General features: G+C 38.8%; 1 protein-coding gene across 1 annotated transcript in view; it reads right to left on the bottom strand.

Moving 5' to 3' along the window:
- Positions 1–19,515, bottom strand: part of C4H1orf87 (chromosome 4 C1orf87 homolog) — a 59,226-nt gene extending 39,711 nt beyond the window's left edge. Inside the window, exons 1-4 of the mRNA XM_031969014.1 lie at positions 19,392–19,515; positions 16,878–17,091; positions 4,552–4,753; positions 787–927 (exon numbers count right to left, since the gene is read on the bottom strand). Of these exons, the coding sequence (XP_031824874.1) occupies positions 787–927; positions 4,552–4,753; positions 16,878–16,984 (450 nt within the window). The 5' untranslated portion in view covers positions 16,985–17,091; positions 19,392–19,515. The remainder of the gene's footprint in view (positions 1–786; positions 928–4,551; positions 4,754–16,877; positions 17,092–19,391) is intronic.
- Positions 19,516–19,805: the final 290 nt, after the last annotated feature.

Raw genomic sequence — 19,805 nt, 5'->3', positions numbered from 1 at the left:
GGTCACTAAAAATAAATGGTGGATTCATGATACATTACACATAATAACTAGTCTTGGCCCCCAAAAGGACATGAAAAATCATCCTCTACATGAGTGGTAGGGGACAAAGAAGCAGAATGTGACTGTAGCTGCAGCAGTTGGTTTTGCTCAACTAATTTTTATTTTTTTAATAAGACAAGGCTACTTGGGGAGAATAAGTCAAGATAATAAGCAATTTTGCACTTACTACATGTCAGGCAATGTACTAAGTATTGGAGGAACAAAGGGAGGCAAAAATAATCCCTGTTTTTAACAAATTCACAATCTAATGGCAAAGATAGAATGGAAACAAGTATGTATATACCAGATACATGCAAGATAAGGTGGAAGCATTCTCAAGGAAGGCAATAACATTAAGAGAAAATGGGAAAAGCCCTTAACAGAAGGTAGGATATGAGCTGAGACTAGGAAGATCCAGGAGGGGGATACAAGAATGGGGTTATTTCAGACTCAGAGGACAGCAAATAAAAATAGATGGAGTCAGGAGATGAAGTATCTTTTGTAGGAAACAGTAAGAAGATCATGAATGATAGGGGTGAGGAAGGGATCAATTTATAAATTCTGGTGATAGCAAAGTCAAAACCTTTTTAAAATCCTTTTAACAATTAAAATAAAGCAAGAAACATGGAGTTGATGATTCCTCAGCTTTAAATTCTAAGTCCCTATGATTTACACCTACTAACTATATTCTGTACCTTTGCTTTTCTGCTCTCTATCCATAAAATAATCCCACTCGAACATAGATACCTCGAGCCCAGCTGGACCATTTCTAGACATGTGTTCCAAGGTCCAGTCTTTGGGGCTGGGTTTGGGGAGGCCATGAAGATAGGACAGCGACTGGTCTCCCGAGGGCACCGAGCTACACTGAGCTTTGGCCCATTTTAGAATCTGACAGAGAAAAGACAACAGCAGAAGAAGAGAGGTGAGTTAACTTCTTTTTAAATGCACACGCTTATCTACAAACTTGCACTTGTGTTTGGTTCTAGTGTGCTTCTTATCTGAGGGCCATTTAATTAGAGGATTCTGGGAATTGAAAGCAACTACACAAGGGAGATCCAAAATCTTTTAGGTCATAAGAATCATAGATTGGAAGCTGGGAAAGTCCTTTGGGGTCAACAGGTTCAATTTTTCAGTTAAGCTTTGGAGACATGATGGTTTCATGTGGAGTTTTGAGTTCTCTGTCCAAGGTCCTACTCAGTTCCAGCATTCTCTGGTTCAAGGTCCCTGCCAGCTGCGATAGCCTCTGTTGTAAAATTCTACCCAGCCAATGACTCAGTTTATAAATTCTAACGATGCTTTGACAACTCATGACAAATCGTGCTTTCTAAATCACAGATAGCATTACCGGGACCCTTCAGGAGAAACCATCCATCACCTACAGTCTTTATTTGAAGAATTTCAGGGAGTGAGCCCCACCACCCACATCCCAACCCGGGCGATGCTGATTTAGAAAGCCATAAGGGAGTTGGCTTTGGAATGCTTTTCTGTGATTTCGTCACATCTTTAACTCCAGCATGATGGCTTCTCCGGCTTCCCAATAGTGGTAATGAGAGCCCCACAGCCGATACCTTCACCTCCTGTCCCAGACAACTGTGCCTACCATCTGTTGGACCGTCACCAAGCTTGTCTGCAAACGAGGCTAATTAGTGAGTCCCCCCTGCATCACACTGAGGCTGGCTTTGTCTGGGGGTCTGGTGTCAGCCCTGCCAAGCCTTGTGCAAGGACCCCCAGAGCTCAAAAACCTGCTAGGCTCTGTGAGAGGAAGCAGGGAGCCTCTCTCTCAAGCCACAGGACTAGACAACAAGGGGGCATTGCAGAGGGAGCTCTGGACCTCACAGTCAGGGGGCTCAGGTTCTAGATCTGCTCTGACACTGTCCAGATATGGGAAGGGGAGAATAACTCACTATTCTGACCCTCTACATTTGTATCAACAAGAGAGTGAAGACTTGAAGAACCTCTGTGTTTAGGTACTCTCCATCCTGTTCAACTACAATGTCAATAATCTTAATTTCCTGAACTCTGTCTGCCTTTTACATATTTTCTCACCTTTGTCTGGGTTGACATATAATTTCTCTCACCCCTTAACAGGGACCCTGATTGAAAATCTGTTTCAGACACTTAATAGCTACATTATCCTGAGTAAGTCTTATAATCTCTCTGAGCCTCTGTTTCCTCAATGATACATTGGGTAGAATAATTGTGTCTTTTTCCTAGGCATATTGTGAGGAATCAATGAAATCTTGCTTCTTCCCTTGGAGGATAGGTAGTGCTTTAATCCCCCAGATCTCTCTCTGAGTCTTGGTTTCCTCATCTATGAGTCGATTCCTACTTTACCCAACTCACAGAGCTTCTCTGAGAGCATCACTTGATCAATCTCAAAGCACCCTGCAAATGGAAACGATTATGATGGTGAGAGGATTGTGCTAGCTATTTATTCAGGGTCAAGATAAAATAAAAGGATCCATCATTAGATTGTAAGCTCCTTGAAGGCTAGACTATTTCATTTTTTGTTTTTTGTTTCCTTATCCCCAGGATCTAGTAGGGTGCCTAGTACACAATAGACACTTCATAAAGTCTTATTGATTGATTTATTAATTGAATTGTCACAAATGTCCCATCCAATCCCATTGTATAGTTAGATACCTTAATTTAGATAGTTTAGAACCTTAACCTAGAATTCAGCATCCTTGGACTTTCTATTTTCTATTTATCAGCTGAGTATAATTCCTATCAGGTTCTGTAATACCTAGTTTCATCATTTGTAAAGTAATAATAAGAATTTGCAATATATTTCTATAAAGCTTAAAGTTTGCAAAGCATTATACAAATATTACCTGATTTGATTTTCATAACAACTCTGCATGGTAAATGCTATTAATATTCCCATTTTACAGATGGGGAAACTGAGGTAGACATAGGTTGAATTACTTGCCCAGGGTTACACAGCAAGGAAGTATCTGAGGCTGAAATGAACTCAGAGATCTTCCTGACTCTAGGTCCAGGACTCTATCCACTGTTCTGGAATGATTGTTAAGCCTGTAATAGCTCTGAATTTCTATTTTCTGTGAGTAAAGAGAGAAAATGAGGCTAGATTGGACACTCTTTGGTGAATCCACATTGCTGTGCAAATTGACCTTCTCTAAGGATCAGGTGATCTCTCTTCCATGTGACAACTTTCTTATACTTTGTCAGAGCTTTCCATCTCCCTTTCCTCACCCAAGCCTGCAGCACCTGGTATTACTTCGAGGTAGAGTTTACAAAGGTGCTAACCAAGCTCTATTTTGTTCAGGTTTGAGATCAGGCATAATTGAGGTACTGGGGCCTTATTCTGAGCTGTTTGCTCATTTATTTTTTGATGTAAGATGGTTTATTAAAACTAAAGCCCATATGCAGAGGCTTGAGGAAGTCACATTTTCTTTTACTACACATTTTCAAGAAATTTAGCAGTCCTATTTTTAAGGCAGTCCTAAGACATAGAATTGTAGAGTTCAGAATTCAAAGGGAAACTCAAAGTCACTTAGTTTTACCTCACCAATATGAAGATTAAAAATTCCACGATAGTGGATGATTGTGACTTGCCTATTAAACTGACTCTTCTTGAGTGAAGGAATAATTTTTTGCCTTTCTTTGTGTGAACAGCACTTGGGAGAGTACCCAGCATATAGTAAGTGCTTAATAAATGCTAATTGTCTGACTAGCTGCCCATATAGCTCAGAAACATATTTTTCATTTTACTTGTTAATTCTCTTTAAAGTTTTATCATCTCTGAACACTGATACACAAGGGAAAGAACACTAGGTTTGGGTGTTAGAAGCTGTGAGTTCCAATGCTGATTCTGACAGTAGAAGCTGGCCTGATTGTAGTGCTGAATCTGGGCTGAGCTCTGAGCTTTAAGTGTGGAAAAGGCTACCCTATGGAAAAGAAATTGGACTTTTTTTTTGCCAATTGTTACCTATGCATCCTTAGGCAAGCCAATTAACCTCCCCAGAATTTTGTGAAGTGACAAGATGTGTTAGAAAGATCCCTGACAGTAGAGCCAGAGGATCTGTATTCAAATCAATCCTCTTGCATTCACCATCTGTGTAACTGGTCCTCCCTGGCCATCAGTTTCCTTTTCTGTAAAATGAGAGATTGGACTTGTTGGCCTCTGAACTCCCTTCCTGCTCTCTACCATGATCCTGTGCTTTTTTCTGTGGGATCTCAGGGAGACATCCTTTGTCTCTAGGCCTCAATCCCATTGATAAACATCATGGTATAGGTTCCCAGCTCTAAACTGATGGAGTAGTTTTCCTGCTCTAAATTTATGTTCCTTTGATCTGATGAAGTCACTTGACCTCCTTATCCCTACGATATGAAGCTATTGCATTAGGTTTTCTCTAAGTCAGTCTTAGATTTAAATCCTGTGATCCCACAAGTGAATCCGGATGTATATATTTCCATGGCCATCTCGTCATTTTACTTTATCAAAGACTCAAAACAAATCCAAAGGCAATCACTGTTCTAATTACTCACACTGCTGCCTGCTCCTAGGAGAGCAGATTTGTCTTCTTCCTTTCCGCCTTTGTTCTGATCTCTGGAACCGGGTTTGAACTTGACTTTGGGATCAGCAAGACAGTTGAGAGCTGGCAGATTTTCCCCAAATTGCCTTCCATGATGGGGTACCAATGGCCCTAGCTCAGGCTGAGCTTTAGTTGTTGTGTTCTCCTTCACCTGGCTGAAAGAAGACAATATTGGTCTTGAGTGCTTAAAGAGGAAGGGGAAGTAAATAGTGCCCTGAAGAACACAGTGGAAGTATCATCAACTATCAGAAATATCAAGGGACATGGGGGTCCTCCTGAAATAAACAATTGTTGTTTGCTCTGTGGACTATTTAATTAGAAGTCACACTACTATTTTCTCACATTGCATTTTTCATTTTGTAAAAAAAGAAAGAGAGAAAAAGGAAGGAAAGATAGAAGGAAGGAAGGGAAGGAGGGAGGGAGGGAGGGAGGGAGGGAGGAAGGAAAAAGGGAGGGAGGGAGGAAGGAAAAAGGGAGGGAGGGAGGAAGGAAGAAAGGAAGGGAAAGAAAGAAAGAAAGAAAGAAAGAAAGAAAGAAAGAAAGAAAGAAAGAAAGAAAGAAAGAAAGAAAGGGAGGGAGGGGGGAGGGAGGAAGGAAGGAAGGAAGAAGGGAGGGAGGGAGGGAGGAAGAAGGAAAGAAGGAAGAAAGTAAGGGAGGGAGGAAGGAGAAAGGAAGGAAGGAAGGAAGGAAGGAAAAGAAAGGAAGAAAGAAAGAAAGGAAGAAAGAAAGAAAGAAAGAAATACAGGAAGAGAGGAAGGAAGGAAGGAAGGAAGAAAGGAAGGAAGGAAGGAAGGAAGGAAGGAAGGAAGGAAGGAAGGAAGGAAGGAAGGAAGGAAAGATGGAAGGAAGGAAGGAAGGAAGGAAGGAAGGGAAAGGAGGAAGAGAGGAGGAAAGGAAGAAAGACACAAACCATTTTCCCTGTTTCTTGTCATTTCCAATAAGATATCAGTCTAGATTTCTAAAGAGGAATCATATTTCTTCATTAAAAGTAAAAGCCTAGAAGTTATTTGCAATCTTTGTAACTGGAGAGGGGAGGAAGTTAAGACAGATTACTGGTAGTTGGCCCTTTCCCCAGCTCTCCTTCCTTGTTATTTTCCAAGCTGTGTATTTCTCTGAGACATCCTCTCCTCAGGCTGAAATGAGAAGGGAAGAGTATCCCTTGAGCCCAAAGATGCCTTCCCCTTATTAGGAAGACCAGTGTAAGTAAAAGCAAAAGTTTGGATTTCTTCTTTATAAGGGGTGCCACCCTTTAATAATTTCTATAAACCTTTGTAGATTCTAAGAAGTTCACCTAGAAATAACCCAATGAGGTAAGTGGAACAAATATTATTATTCGTGCTTTATAGGTGAGGAAACATTTCACTGCTCTAATGACTTCCTCACCTTAACACAGCAAGGAAGGGAATGGAACCCAGATCTTTTGACTTAAAGTCTGATAATCTTTCCACTGCCCTGAACCTCATAAACAGAATTCATGCCAGGCTGCACTCCCATAACTCACTAAAGCATACAATAGTTGACTTGTAAACCTTGAGGTGCTATGTAAATATGAAGTATTAGAATAATAATTATTCTTATTATTAACTGTTATCATAGTTTCATTTCAAATTCAGAAATTCTATCAGTAAACCAAAACCAGACCATTACCCCCTTTATAGGAAAAGTGTATTCTGGGAAAGTTGGCTGTAAAATGAATTTCTGTAAATTGAATATAACTGCTACTCATTAAAAAGACCAAAAATATATTCTCATTATAACACTTTGGTCCCAAGACATTTTTAAAGCATACTTAAAAACATAAGCTAACCTTTTTAAAATAACCAAAAAATCATTTTCAGATTTTAAAACATTATTCAAAATGAGTCACATGAACTTAAACAATGTGACACCTTTAAGTCAATGAATCAATCCACAAGCATTTAATAAGTTCATTTAGGGTTAGATTCCTGAGAGGTCTTCTTTGTTTTTGCCAGGCTGATTTTCCTTCTATTTAGAACTGAGAGTGGCTCTCCATGGCTTAGAAATCCCCATTGATTCCCACTTGCTTGCTGATTAAACCCTAAACAAGTATTCAAAGCTCGTCACAGAGGCAGGAACTTGAACCCAGGAATACCAAATGGGTGCTATACAGAATAGAAACCAAGTCAGGAAAATTTGAATTTCAGTCCAGCTTCACACATGTACTAGTTTACTCTGGGCAAAGCACTTCCCTTTAGCTGCCTCAGTTTCCACATTTGTAAGATAGGGCTAATAATGGCGCCTATCTCCCAGGATTATTATAGGAATAAAAATGAGATTAAATGTATAAAATGTTTTGTGTTCCTTAAAGTGCCATGTAAATGCTAGTTATCATTATTATAATCCAACTCTTTGATCCTGGGCATATCCCTTAATCTGTCTCAGCCTCAATTTCCTCATTTGAAAATGGGGATAATCATGCTTCCTTTTCTGGGTTATATTAAGAATCAAAAGAGATTATTACATGGAAATAGCTTCGCAGATCACAAAGTGCCTTGTATAATAAGTGTTGCTAATATTAATATGAACATTAATTAATTTACATGTGATATTCATATTAAAATCAGAAATTATCTGGGAGGCTGTGGTAAGTCACTTAGCTTGTTGGTCTCAATTTTCTCATTTGTAAAATGAGTTTGAAAAGGAAATGAGAGATCACTCCATGTCTTTCCCTAGAAAATCCCAAATGGGTGTAAAGAATCAAACATGACTAAACCACAATTGAAGATTATTCCTATGACCTTTGCAGTCTTGTCAAATACATGTGTGCAACTTTTCATAATTTGTTTGCAAGCTTTAAAGTTTGTTCATTTAAATGCATCATATGCTGTGAATGTGGATGGGGTCTACCCCTCTTGATCTCCCCATCATTGCCTATCCATTTTTGCCTTCACTCCCAATGTCCTCTGCTCCTGGAATACCATCCTCATGACCTTGGAAATTTAACTCAAATGCTACCTGTCCTGTAAGCTACCAGCTCCACTTTCCCCACCTTCCTCCCATCTTCATCACCAAAATCCTTATTCATGTTGCATGCATTTACAGGCAGCCATCCTTAGATCCAGGAAGACCTAGTTTCAGGATACTTGTGAGATATGGATTGTGTGATCCCTGGAAATTCACTAGAAACCATATTTTTCCAAGTAACAAACTCATAACATTATCCTAACAGCTAGCATTTATGTCGCCTTTAAAGGTTGCAAAGTGCTTTACATATGCATATGTTAGTTATTATTATTTACATCATCTCATTTGGTCTTCATAACAACCTTGCAAAGTAGGCAATGTTAATTTGATTCCCATTTTGCAGAGAAGGAAAGTGAGACTGAAAAAGGTGAAGTGACTTACACAGGATAATTCAGCCAGTACAGAAGACAGGATCTGAACTCAGATCTTCCAATTCCTTAGCCTGGCATTCAAGGCTCCCATTGTGCCTCCTGTGGGAAGCTTTCTGGCACCTCACATCTGAGAGGGATCTACCCTTCCTCAAATTCCTCACTTTATGTTCTCCCATTCTCTGGATGTATTTTGGACACTTTTCAGACTCCAATCTGTATTCTAGTGATTTATGCTAGAAATGTCATCCCTCCTCCTCTCTCCATCTTAGCATTTTCAGTTTCCTTCAAGTCACAGATCAAATGCCATTTCCTAAATGATGTCTTTCTTGGGCCCTCCAGCTGCTCACGTCTTCCCCATGGTTATTTTGGATTTATTTTGTATTCACCAGTTTGTGTAAATCTTGGTTTCTTTAACAGAAAGGAAGCTCTCTGAAGGCAGGGACTGTTTCACTATTCCCTGTTTGCCCAGAACAGATTGAGAACTTAAGAAACATTGGTGATTCATTAATTATGTGCCCGTCTCCTTCCTACTAGTAGTCCGAAAGTTCTTTGAGAGGAGGAATTTTTGACTTAACTTTATTGTGCCTTGGGTGACTTCTACCCAGCAGGTCACAGGATAAAGGAGCTAAGTTGGGCTCCTCCTTTCTAAATATAAGGAAATTTAGGGCAATAGAGGCCAAATTCAAGGGTATAAAATATAAACAAAAGTTTAGATCAAAACTGATCCCTTGACTCCAAATCTGTATGACTTTAATTCTTGCTATATCTAGATATCCCTTTGTAAAAGTTAAACTGATTTTAAATTGGCTAAATAAAACTGAGGCACAACTAGTGATGCTTTACAGTACAACAACAACAACCAAAAAAAAAAAACAGAATGGGAGCTTAAGGTAGTAAGCATTAGAGAAATGCCTTTCCAAATCCCTCAAAGATACTCCTGGAAACCTGTGGGAGACAGATAGCTTAGTTCTGCTATGGGAACTATCCTTATGAATAGAAATGAGATTTAGAGTGAGACACCTCAGATCTATAAAATGGTTTTACAACTTTTCCATCTTTTTGTCACATTGAAGGCCCTATGGACACAATATTTTAGACAAAGAGACAGAAGCCAGGCAGTTTTGGTTCCACCATCTTTCCTCACCCTCAGAAGAAGAATCTCACATAGAATTTGGCTTCCAGAATCTGAGATGTAGATGCCCATCTGCCAAAAGATTGCTGTTTAGTGATTTAATGATTAAAACACACACACACACACACACAAACACACACACACACACACACACACACAATGAGCCCCTTTATACCTTCAGAATAAATTTGTTTTTAAATAACAGCACTCTTTTAAAAAAAATGAGGGAGGTGGATCATGGTGCTAGTAGCATGCAAAAGCCTCCCCAGCTCAGAAACTGCCTGTGTCTGCCATGAAAATAACCAGTTTGAGAACATCACACAGTGTTCTTCACAATCTCACAGTTCTCATTGCTGCTGTCTCTATGCTCCTGTCTAACTTGACAAAAAGGAGTGATTACAGCTTCAAAAGATTAAAAAAGCAACAACGAGACCTATTGGAAACAGAGATGCACCAACTTTTCCACAGTGATGGACAGCTGCCTTGGTCTTGAGAAGAGCAATGAAGGAGGAGGATGAAGATGTCAGATTGAGAAAGGACACCCTTCCAACTGCTCACCAGCCCACTTGACCTGACTCAAACCTTCCAGCAAATCGGACCTTTTTAGCATTGCCTATCTGCAGTGTGGGTTGTAGCTATCAAAAGGACCCAGGCACACCCTGCGCACATAGAACATAAAACTTGGAAAGGTCTAGGTGGGGGCAGCAAAAAGGTCACCAGATGCCACCTTAAAGGTCTGCCAGCTTCGGCAAACACTTCTGTCACCAATTTCCAACTGCCCCCACTAATGCACCCAGTGCCTTCTGGAATAAGAATGATATTCCTGCCAAAGCCTGGAATTAGGATCTAATTTCATCATGTAGAAGGGTGAAAAGGCATGGGTGGAAATTGTGAAAGGGAAAATTAGGGCTTTTTGTCATGAAAAAGTCCTCAAAAATTAGAGCTTATGAAAGAAGGTGTGGTTTTAAGAGAGAGTGGATTTTCCCTCAGTGGAGGTCTTTAAAGTGAAGGCCAGGGGATTAGTTCTCAGGGATGTCCTGGTAGAGATTCCATTTGGGGATATGGAATGAACTGAATGCCACTGACCTTACTTTTACTTCTCAAACTCTGGGATTCAGTCCTTGCTGTTTTTTGGACTGGGTAAAAGATAATCTGAACACCTATCCTTTCTTTAAAAGAAAAAAAAAATATATATATATATGCATATATATATATACACATATGTGCTTGCATTATGTGTATAGAGGTATACATTAGTGTGTGCTTATAATAATTCGTATCTATATCTATATGTATGTATGCCTTTATATATATATATAATGTATATATATACATATATATATCACTTTGGATAAGGCCTGATAAATAGTAGTGCTTAATAAAGGCTATTTGACTTTGTCCAAAGTCTCTCAGGGTCCTTCATCGGAATAGCAGTGATCACTGTAGAGGATCTGACACTTAGTAGGTGCTTAATAATGATTATTTGGCTTTATACAAAGTCCCTCAGGTTCCTTCATTTGGAAAGCATAACATTACTTGATATGAACTTATTCTGTAATTATTCTCTGGAGGGTTTGGATGACATCACTTGATGTGGACTTATCTATTAGATCATTTATCTATTAGATTAGACCACTACTTCCTAAATTGGCTCACTTTATACTATGGGATAACCCTACATATAAGAAAATTTTCCTTAACCTCATAAATAACTTCTAATGGCTCCTGATCACTGAGTCCAAGAAGAACACTGGTATAGAGATGGTACAGTGGATAGAATTGGACTCAGCATCAGGAAGACCTGGCTTTGGTTAAAAGAGTGATTGTACTCTGAGAAGTTTGGATGAAAACAGGAATTTAGTTTGAAATAAGAAATTCCCATAGCAAGCAGATATATAACCAATATTGCTAGTCATGACCTAAAAGGAAAACAATTGGGAGGAGAAGACAGGAAATCCTTTGGATCTTCTTTCCACCTTGAATAGAAGACCTTGTGAACCTTAAAAAGGATGGAAGGTTTTAGTCTTTTCGATGGAAATCCTTATAGTATCCTTGGAATAGCACTGGGTGGTGGAAGCATCTGCCATTTGTGAACTAAAAATAAACTAGGTACGATAAAAAGAAAGCTTTGAAACTCTACAAAGAGTACCCCCAAAAAAGCAATATCAGGGAAGTTCATGAGAATCCAAGAAAGGAGAAAAAATGCTTTCCAGCAATGAAGACCTATAAGTTACCATTATGTCTTGGATTTTATGTATACTTGTGGGGAAGTAAGCCCCTTGTTTGAGAAAGAAGGTGAGGGGGACTTACTTTGTACTCATTTTTATTACTTACAAACTTATTAAATACACGATTCCAAAAGCTAATTAAGTCTGCTAGCTAGCTAGTTGATATAAATAGATAATGGAAAGAGCACATCGACAGGGGCTCATGAGTTATAATGGAAATAAACAACCATCATTAACCTCTCAAAGTTATTTCTAAGCTCAGGGTGTAAATGGGACTCAACTTACTGTTGGGAGAGTTGAGAGAGTAACTCTAGAGACAATGCCACACATGCAAAATAGAAAAAAAAAAAAATCAAAGGCCAGAAATTGAGAGGAGAACAAGTTAACTTGATTGTGATGTTAATTTGCTGAGTTTTTAAACAATATATGAATCTACTCAGTTTCTTGATTTTCTTATCTACAAAAATGAGGTGACCTTCAAGGAAAATTGCTTGAAAATAAAAAATAAGGGCATTTTTATATTGTAACCCTTTTAAAAATAAATTTTAAAATGAATCTAAAATTAAATTCAAGCAACATTTAGTAGGCACTTATTATAGGCAGAGCAAGCATACTCAAAAACCTTTTTATGTTGTCAGTGTTGTATGTCAGGTAACCCTAAGCTTGTACAAGATATGTGACCTTGGAAAAGCTATTTAAACTCTGAAGTAGATGATATCTGATATCCTCCTATGGTTCTATTAGTTTTTGATCTGAATTCAATTTTTAGCCTCATATAGTTCCTGGGCTTACAGTCTAGAAGGATGAGACAGAATCCCAATCTGGAGATCTCTGAGTGTAGAAACTAGGAAGGATTATAAGTCTGTTCTATGAGGTTTAATAATCATCTCTTTACAATTGATTCCCAGATCTATATATCTACCTCCAGTATGTTTTTTGAGATCTAGTCCCATATAAGCAGTAGCTTACTGGGCAATTCTATCTGGATAGCCTATAGATATATCAAGATCAATTTGTCCCCAATAATAAAGAAATTTATTTGAATCGATAAGTCCTCAAAGAAAGAAAGTATAGAGAAGACATAAGACAGATCTTTAGGGGATAGCTATATTTAAGGAATATGATACAGATCATGATTCAGCAAAATAAACTGAATTAGGCAGGAAATAAAGATAGATTCTCTCCATGTACCTGATTCCAAACCTACTTCTTGCCTGAAAATCCTCTCCTTATCCCCAATACTCATTAGTGTTAGAGGTACCATTATGCTGTGAGTGATACAGGCTTATAACCTCAGTTGCATCCTTGATTCCACACTTATTCTACATATCTAATCTATTTGCAGTTCTAATCTTTATATCTTCACCCATCTCTTGTATTTTTCCTTGTTTCTCCATTTCCAAAGTTCCTAACCTAGTCCAGGATGCAATCACTTCCTACCTGGACTACAACAATAGCCCAATAGAGGGTCTTTCCGCCTCAAATGTCACTTCCGTCCATCCTCCATTTAACTGCATTTAGAACTCAATGTAAAGTTCATGGTCAAGAAATAAGCTGTAAAAATAGGCAAACAACAAAAAACTATGTCCATAAAAAGCTAATATGGTGGCAGGGAAGACCAAGACATAAACTCTGAAGGAGACAACAATGTGAAAACCCAAAAGCCTTAAAAATGCTAATTGGACACAAGCCATTAACAATTCTTACAAGAGTTAAAAAAATAGATATTTAGTGGTAGGAAAAATTGGGAAAGAAATGTGAGTGATAGAGGGATACTATGAAAAGAGAATTAATAGTGTGAGGAAAAGAGATACAAAAATACTGAAAAAAATAATACCTTAAAAACATGGTAAAAGAGACATGAAAATTCACTGAAGAAAACTATTCCTTTACAATTAAAATTGGGCAAGTGGAAGCCAATGAGTCCATGAAATATCATGAAACAATATGAAAAAATGAAAAAGGAGAACGAAATGTGAAATATCTCATTGGAAAAACAACTGATCTGGAAAACAGATTGAGGGAAGATCATTTAAGAATTATTGGATTACCTGTAAACTATGATTAAAGCAAAAAGAACCTACATATCACATTTCAAGAAATTATAAAGGGAAACTCCTTCAATCTTTTAAATACAAAGGATAAAATATAAATTGAAAGAATCCACCCAACACCTCTTAAAAGAGTTTCCCAAATGAAAACTTCCAAGAATTTTAGAGTCAAATTCTAGAACTTCAATGTGAAAAAGAAAATATTGCAGTCAGAAAGAAACAATTCAAATATCATCATGGAATTACAGTCAGAATCACAAAAGATTTTGTAGCTTTCATGTTAAAGGACAAAAGGGCTTGGAATGATATTCTGGAAGGTTAAAAAAAAGTAGGACTACAACTAAGAATAATCTATTTTACAAAACTGACTATAATTCTTCCGAGGAAACAAAAGGATATTTAATAGAATATAGGACTTTCAAATATTCTTAATGAAAAGACCAGAACTGAGTAGAAATTTTGATATTCAAGCACAAGACTCAAGATTAGTATAAAAAGTAAACATGAAAATGCAAGAGAAATTATAAAAGAGTCAACAAAATTAAAATGTTTACCTTCCTATGTGGGAAGATAATACATATAATTCCCAAGAACTATCATTATTAGGGCAATTAGAAGCAGTCCATATAGATAGAGGAGATGAGACTGAGTCAATTATGTTGGGATGATTTAAAAAATAATGAAGGGGTGAGAAAAAGAAGTGAGATTGGGAGACAAACAAAGGAAGAGGTAGAATGGGGGAATTATCTCCCCTAAAAGAGACACATAAGGGGGAAATGAGGGGCAAGTATCAGACAATGCTTGACCATCAATCTTATCAAAATTGGTTCAAAAAGGAAAGTACACACACTGTTGGGCATCAAAATCTATCCTATCCAATAGAAAAATTGGAAGTAAAAGGGATAAGAGAAAGAAGGGGATGATGAAAGGAGGGCAGATTAAAGAAGACAGTGCTCAGAGGCAAAATAGACTTTTAAGGAGGGACTAGACAAAAAAAGAAAGAAAAAAAAAGAATAAAGTGAAAAATAGGATGGAAGGAAATACATAGTAATTATAACTGTGAACAGGAAGGGCATAAATTCACCTATAAAATGGAAGCAAAGGACTGAATGGATTAAAAACTAGAATACAACAATACATTATTTATAATAGAAACACTTGAAACTGAAAGATACACAGATAATTAAAATAAAGAGATAGAGCAAAATCTATTATGCTTCAGTCAAAAAAAAAAGTCAGGGTGGCAATTATGATTTAAGACAAAGGAAAAGCAAAAAGAAACCTAAATAAAAGAGATTACCAGGGAAACTACCTTTTGATGAAATTAAATGGACAATGGAGTATCAACATGGACAATAAAATGATATGAAGTATTTTTACAGCAAGTTTCTGTGATAAAAGCCCTTTTGCCTGAAATACATAGGGAACTTTGTAAAATTTCATTTCATAATTGATAAATTGTTAAAAGATATGAACAGAACAGTTTTTAGAAGAAGACATAAAAGTTATATAGTCATGTGAAAAAATCTCTAAATTACTATTGATTGGAGAAATAAAATTAAAACAACTCTGCAGTAGCATTTTACACCTATCAGAAATGACAAATGCTAGATCAGATGAAGGAAAATAGTTCAAAAATTAAGTCTTCATAGATTTGCGAATTGGTCCAATCATTCTAAAGAACAATTTGAAATTGCCTAAAAGGCTATAAAACTGTAAATACCCTTTGATCCAGCAATACCACTAGGTCTGTACCCTAAACAGATCAAAGGAAAAAGAACTATTTCTACCAAAAATATTTATGATACATGATTGTGATGGAAAACTATTGTGCTATAAGAAATAATAAGGGTGGGGGTGGTTTCAGAAAATATGGCAAGGCTTATATGGACCGATGCAAAGTGAAGCGAATAGAACCAGTAGATGATTCTCTATAATAACAGCAATGTTGTAATGATAATAGACTGTGAATGACTCAGCTATTCTCATCAAGACAGTGATCCAACACAATTCCAGAAAACTTATGTTGAAAAATGTGAGCTATCCCCAGAGGGACAACTGATGAACTCAGAGTGCAAATTTAATTATACTTTTCTTGCTTTTTTCTTCCTTTTTGGTATGATATGGCCAAAAGGGAATTATATATTCCATGATTATTGCTTATCATATTGTTTGCTTTCTTATTGAGTAGGGAAAGGATGAGATAGAGAAAGAGAATTTGAAACTCAGACTTCTGAGAAATTTTAATTCAAGTCTTAATTTAAAAGAATGCTAAAAATAAATATATTTTTTTAAAGAATCACTATTAAAAAGAAGAAAAATGTTTTATTGTTTTCATATATATCCTTAGTTCCTAGAGTGATAGGGGAGATCCGCTGTATAATACAAGTTGAAAAGAATTTTTCTGTGGATGATGAAGTCCTCCAGATGCTCCTTTTTGTAGACAACACTGTTGCTGGTTACATCAAATCCAGGAGATATAATAACATCTGCTCAATAGAACAAAAAGTAGCATAGCATACTGGAAAGAGAATTGTTCTCAAAACCAGGAAGACCAGGATTCAACTACTGCATCTGAAAGATACTTACTAGGTAACCCTAAGCAACTCAACCATAGTCATCTCTCTAAGGCTGCAGGTAACAGAGAAGTGTCAAGTTGCATTGGCAGAGGAAGTTTCCTTAACTGAGAAATCATGAAGGGATGGATCCAGTCCTTTTTCCTCAAGAGAACAGGAATGTAGACATATACCTCAATGTCAAAATTAAGGACAAAAGGTTTGCAAATATATATTTTAAAAGGGGCAGATATGACCATAGCATGTCCTCCCTCCCCATCTGCCATACCAGATAAACTCTAGTGAGTAAATTTTTTTATTTATTTATTTTAGCATTTTAAAGTCTTCATAACCTGCTCACTTCCTATTTTTCCAGTTCTTTTGTGATGAACTGACATATCCCAAAAAGAATGCTTCGGTGAAGTTTGGGAAATTATAAAAATGAAAAATATCAAAAATTCCATGCTCCCTGCCTCCCTCTCCTTCCCCTTCAAGCCATTGAGGAGATGAAGTTTCATGTCACTAGTTAACATGAATGGGATTCTCAGGTTATACCGAGGGGCTCAAATGTCTTAGTGCAATTTTAAGCTTTAATTATTTTACTAGATTAAAGCTTTACAAAGATGATAGGTAGATAGATAGACAGATAAAAAGACAGACAGGCAGACAGAGATAGGTATAGATGGATAGATGAGTACATCTATAGATGGACCTTTATACTGATATGCGTATATAGGTATTTGTGTATCTATATATTTATCTATCTGTATGAGCTTCTCTCTCACTGTCTCTGTCTCTGTCTGTCTCCCTCTCTGTTTCTGTCTCTCTCTGTCTCTCTCTCTTTTCTCTACTTATCTATCTATATTTGAGGACTCCTTCATCTCCCAAAATTATTTAATGACTCATTATTAGGTTCTTCCATCCAGGTTTAACACATATTTCAAACTACCAACTTACGTCTTCGGCTTCTCCACCAGGAATCGGTAATGTTTGCTCCCGATAATTTTCACCACCGTCTCAGGTATTGGAGCTCTCCGATAGGGGGTGTCCCAAGAGGAAGCCATGACTTTCTGGAATGTTCCCACTAGACACCTACAGCCCTGTCCTTGGAACTCTGCAGTCTGGAGCTTCAAGACTTCGAGAAGGCCAGCATGGGGCTGCTTTCTCTCCACTGCAAAGAAGAAAAGCTAGGGTTAACCGCACAATTCCAATAAAGGATGTGACTCTCTTTTGCCCACGGCCATCCAAAGCCACTTGGAATGGAAGGAGCAGAATTTTGAGTCAGAGGAGCTGGGTCCAAACATTTCCTACTTGTACTAGTCTTGGGCAACTTACTTCTCTCTGGGTCTTAGTGGTCACTTTTGTCAAAAGAGAGACATGAGCTGGAGATGATATCCAAGGTTCTTGCCTGCTCTCAATCCATGATGATACTTCATTTCATTTAATTAGGGAAAACCCCAAATATTACTTACTAGCTAGCATGTGTAAGTCAGAGAAGTAGCACAATGTCTCTGATAAACATCTGGGACCCAACTTGATGACTGCTAGCGGAATGATCATGGGAGATTCAAATGGCTACTCCAAGACTCACTTCTTTTAGGAATAAAAGGAGGGGACAAGACCAGCAGCCCTTTAGAGCCACCTTAAAGGCATGCCTACTTTTAAAGTTCTTCTTAACTCAGGAAGTAGATGTAGGTAGGGGTGGGGAGTGGGCAGAGGAAGATTCATAAAGCTCCCATGTCTGTTCCTAAGTAAACATTATAGTAAAACTAATATCAGCTAAGGCAGACCAGGGACATGTTGGCGGGTGTTGCCAAAGGAAATATAAAGGTCATTTCCACCACCGTTTTGCCAATGAAGATACTGAGGGTCAGAGAGTTGTTTTGCCAAAGTCACAGAGAGAGTAAGCAGCAGAGTTGGGGTTTGGATGCAGGTGCATTGATTCCAAATCTCACCGTCTTCCCATTTTAACCCAGTTCTTTCTACTTTCCAAACTATCCAGTTTTGACTGAAAACTTCTCATGGTGGGGCATAGTGGAAAGAACCCTCCATTTATAGCCACAAAGCCTGAATTCAAATTCTCCCTCTCCCACTTTCTTCCTAAATGGTTTTGCCAAGTCCCAATCTTTACAATCCTCAGTTTTCTCCTCTATAAAAAATGGAAGGCTTGGACTAGATGACATCTGAAAGTCTTTTCCAGATTTAAAATATAAAATTATGATTCAGGATTGAAAATAAAAGGCTCGGGTCTCTCTGAACTGGTTTCAACTTTCATTTAAAGTGTTTGTCTCCTCCCTCTTCTAGACTGCCAATCCCCCTCTAGTTTAGCACCTGATTCCATATCAATCAATAAACATATTGTTATACCCACTTTTTTGCCTGGTGAAAGAAAGGAAGGAAGGAAAGAAGAAAGGAAGGAAGGAAGGAAGGAAGGAAGGAAGGAAGGAAGGAAGGAAGGAAGGAAGGAAGGAAGGAAGGGAGGGAGGGAAGGGGGAAGGGGGCAAGGGGGAAGGGAAAACGGAGGAAAGGGGGAAGGGGGAAAGGAAATAAAGAAGGAAGGAAGGAAGGAAGGAGGGAGGGAGGAAGGAAAGGGAAGGAGGGAAGGAAGGAAAGGAAGGAGGGAAGGAAGGAAGGAAGGAAGGAAGGAAGGAAGGAAGGAAGGAAGGAAGGAAGGAAGGAAGGAAGGAAAAAAAGAAAGAAAGAAAGAAAGAAAGAAAGAAAGAAAGAAAGAAAGAAAGAAAGAAAGAAAGAAAGAAAGAAAGAAAGAAAGAAAAAGGGCAGTTCTTGCTCTCAAGGAGTTCCTTATCTAATGGAGGAAGCAACCAGAAAACAAATGCATACAAACAAGCTCCATAGACAGAGTATCAATATGAGTGGGAAGGCTCTGGAACTTAGAGGGGTTATCCTGTAGAAGAGAGAATTTAGTTGCGACTTAAGAGAAGCCGGGGAGGTCAATAATCAGAATATTCTAAGAAGTGGGGGGGAGGCGGAAGGGGAGCAGCCAGAGAAGATACCTGGAGCCCAGAGATGCAGTATCTGGGGGGGGGGAGGGGAGGTGGAACAGCCAGAAGGAGCCCAGGAGGCTTGGCTTCTAGAAAAGAATTCCTTTAAACCGGGGAGCCTTTAGAACACTGCCAGGAGCTGTGGGGAGGGAGGGGGCAAAGTGCAGAAAGCCACTGTTCGCGTCCCAGGAGCTGGCTCTCTCCAGATGTTCCCCAAAGGTTTTCTTGGGGAACTTTTGATTTCTCGAGGAAATTCTCTACCATTGGAGTTGTTAGAAACCAACTGAGAGTCTAAAAGTCTTCCTCAAAGTCTCGGACCCACAAGGACCAGAGGGGGAACATGGACTCGGGCCCCCAGATTCTGGCAGGCTCTCTTTGCGCTAAGCTACACCTCCTCTAAGCGCAAAACTCGCCCGGTCCCAGCTCCTCCCCTGCACCAAGGGGCTACCAAGGATCTCCAGGCGCTTACCTAAGCAAGTCTTGGCGCCCAGGATGCTCAGAGGAGAGTGGGTTCCACTTAGATTCCCTGGAGAGGTTGCAGCAGGTAGGAAGGTGCGGTCTGGGGGACTAGAGCCCTGGAGCTAAATGTAGGAGGAGAGGTGTGCACCAATCAGGTGAAGAGATTCACAGGAGACGGCAAACCCCGCCCCATTTCCTGGTTGCTAAGGACGCGGGAGCCCGTTGCTAGCCCAAACCGATCTCGGCCTAGACTACACCATCCCTCCCCCTCTCCCTCCCCCTGCGAGTCTGCAGCTAGGTTAGCCTTGAGTTCACTGCAGGGGGGCGCCCCGTTTGGTAGGGGCAGGGAGTAGAGAATCTTGGGATCAAAGATGGAGCAGGTGGGACCTTAGAAACTGGCTAGTTCGACTTCATTTTGCAAGTC

The sequence above is a fragment of the Sarcophilus harrisii genome, chromosome 4 (assembly GCF_902635505.1).
Source record: "Sarcophilus harrisii chromosome 4, mSarHar1.11, whole genome shotgun sequence".
Classification (NCBI taxonomy): domain Eukaryota; kingdom Metazoa; phylum Chordata; class Mammalia; order Dasyuromorphia; family Dasyuridae; genus Sarcophilus; species Sarcophilus harrisii.
The sequence above is the reverse complement of the archived record's forward strand: the minus strand, read 5'-3'. Positions and strand labels throughout refer to the sequence as shown.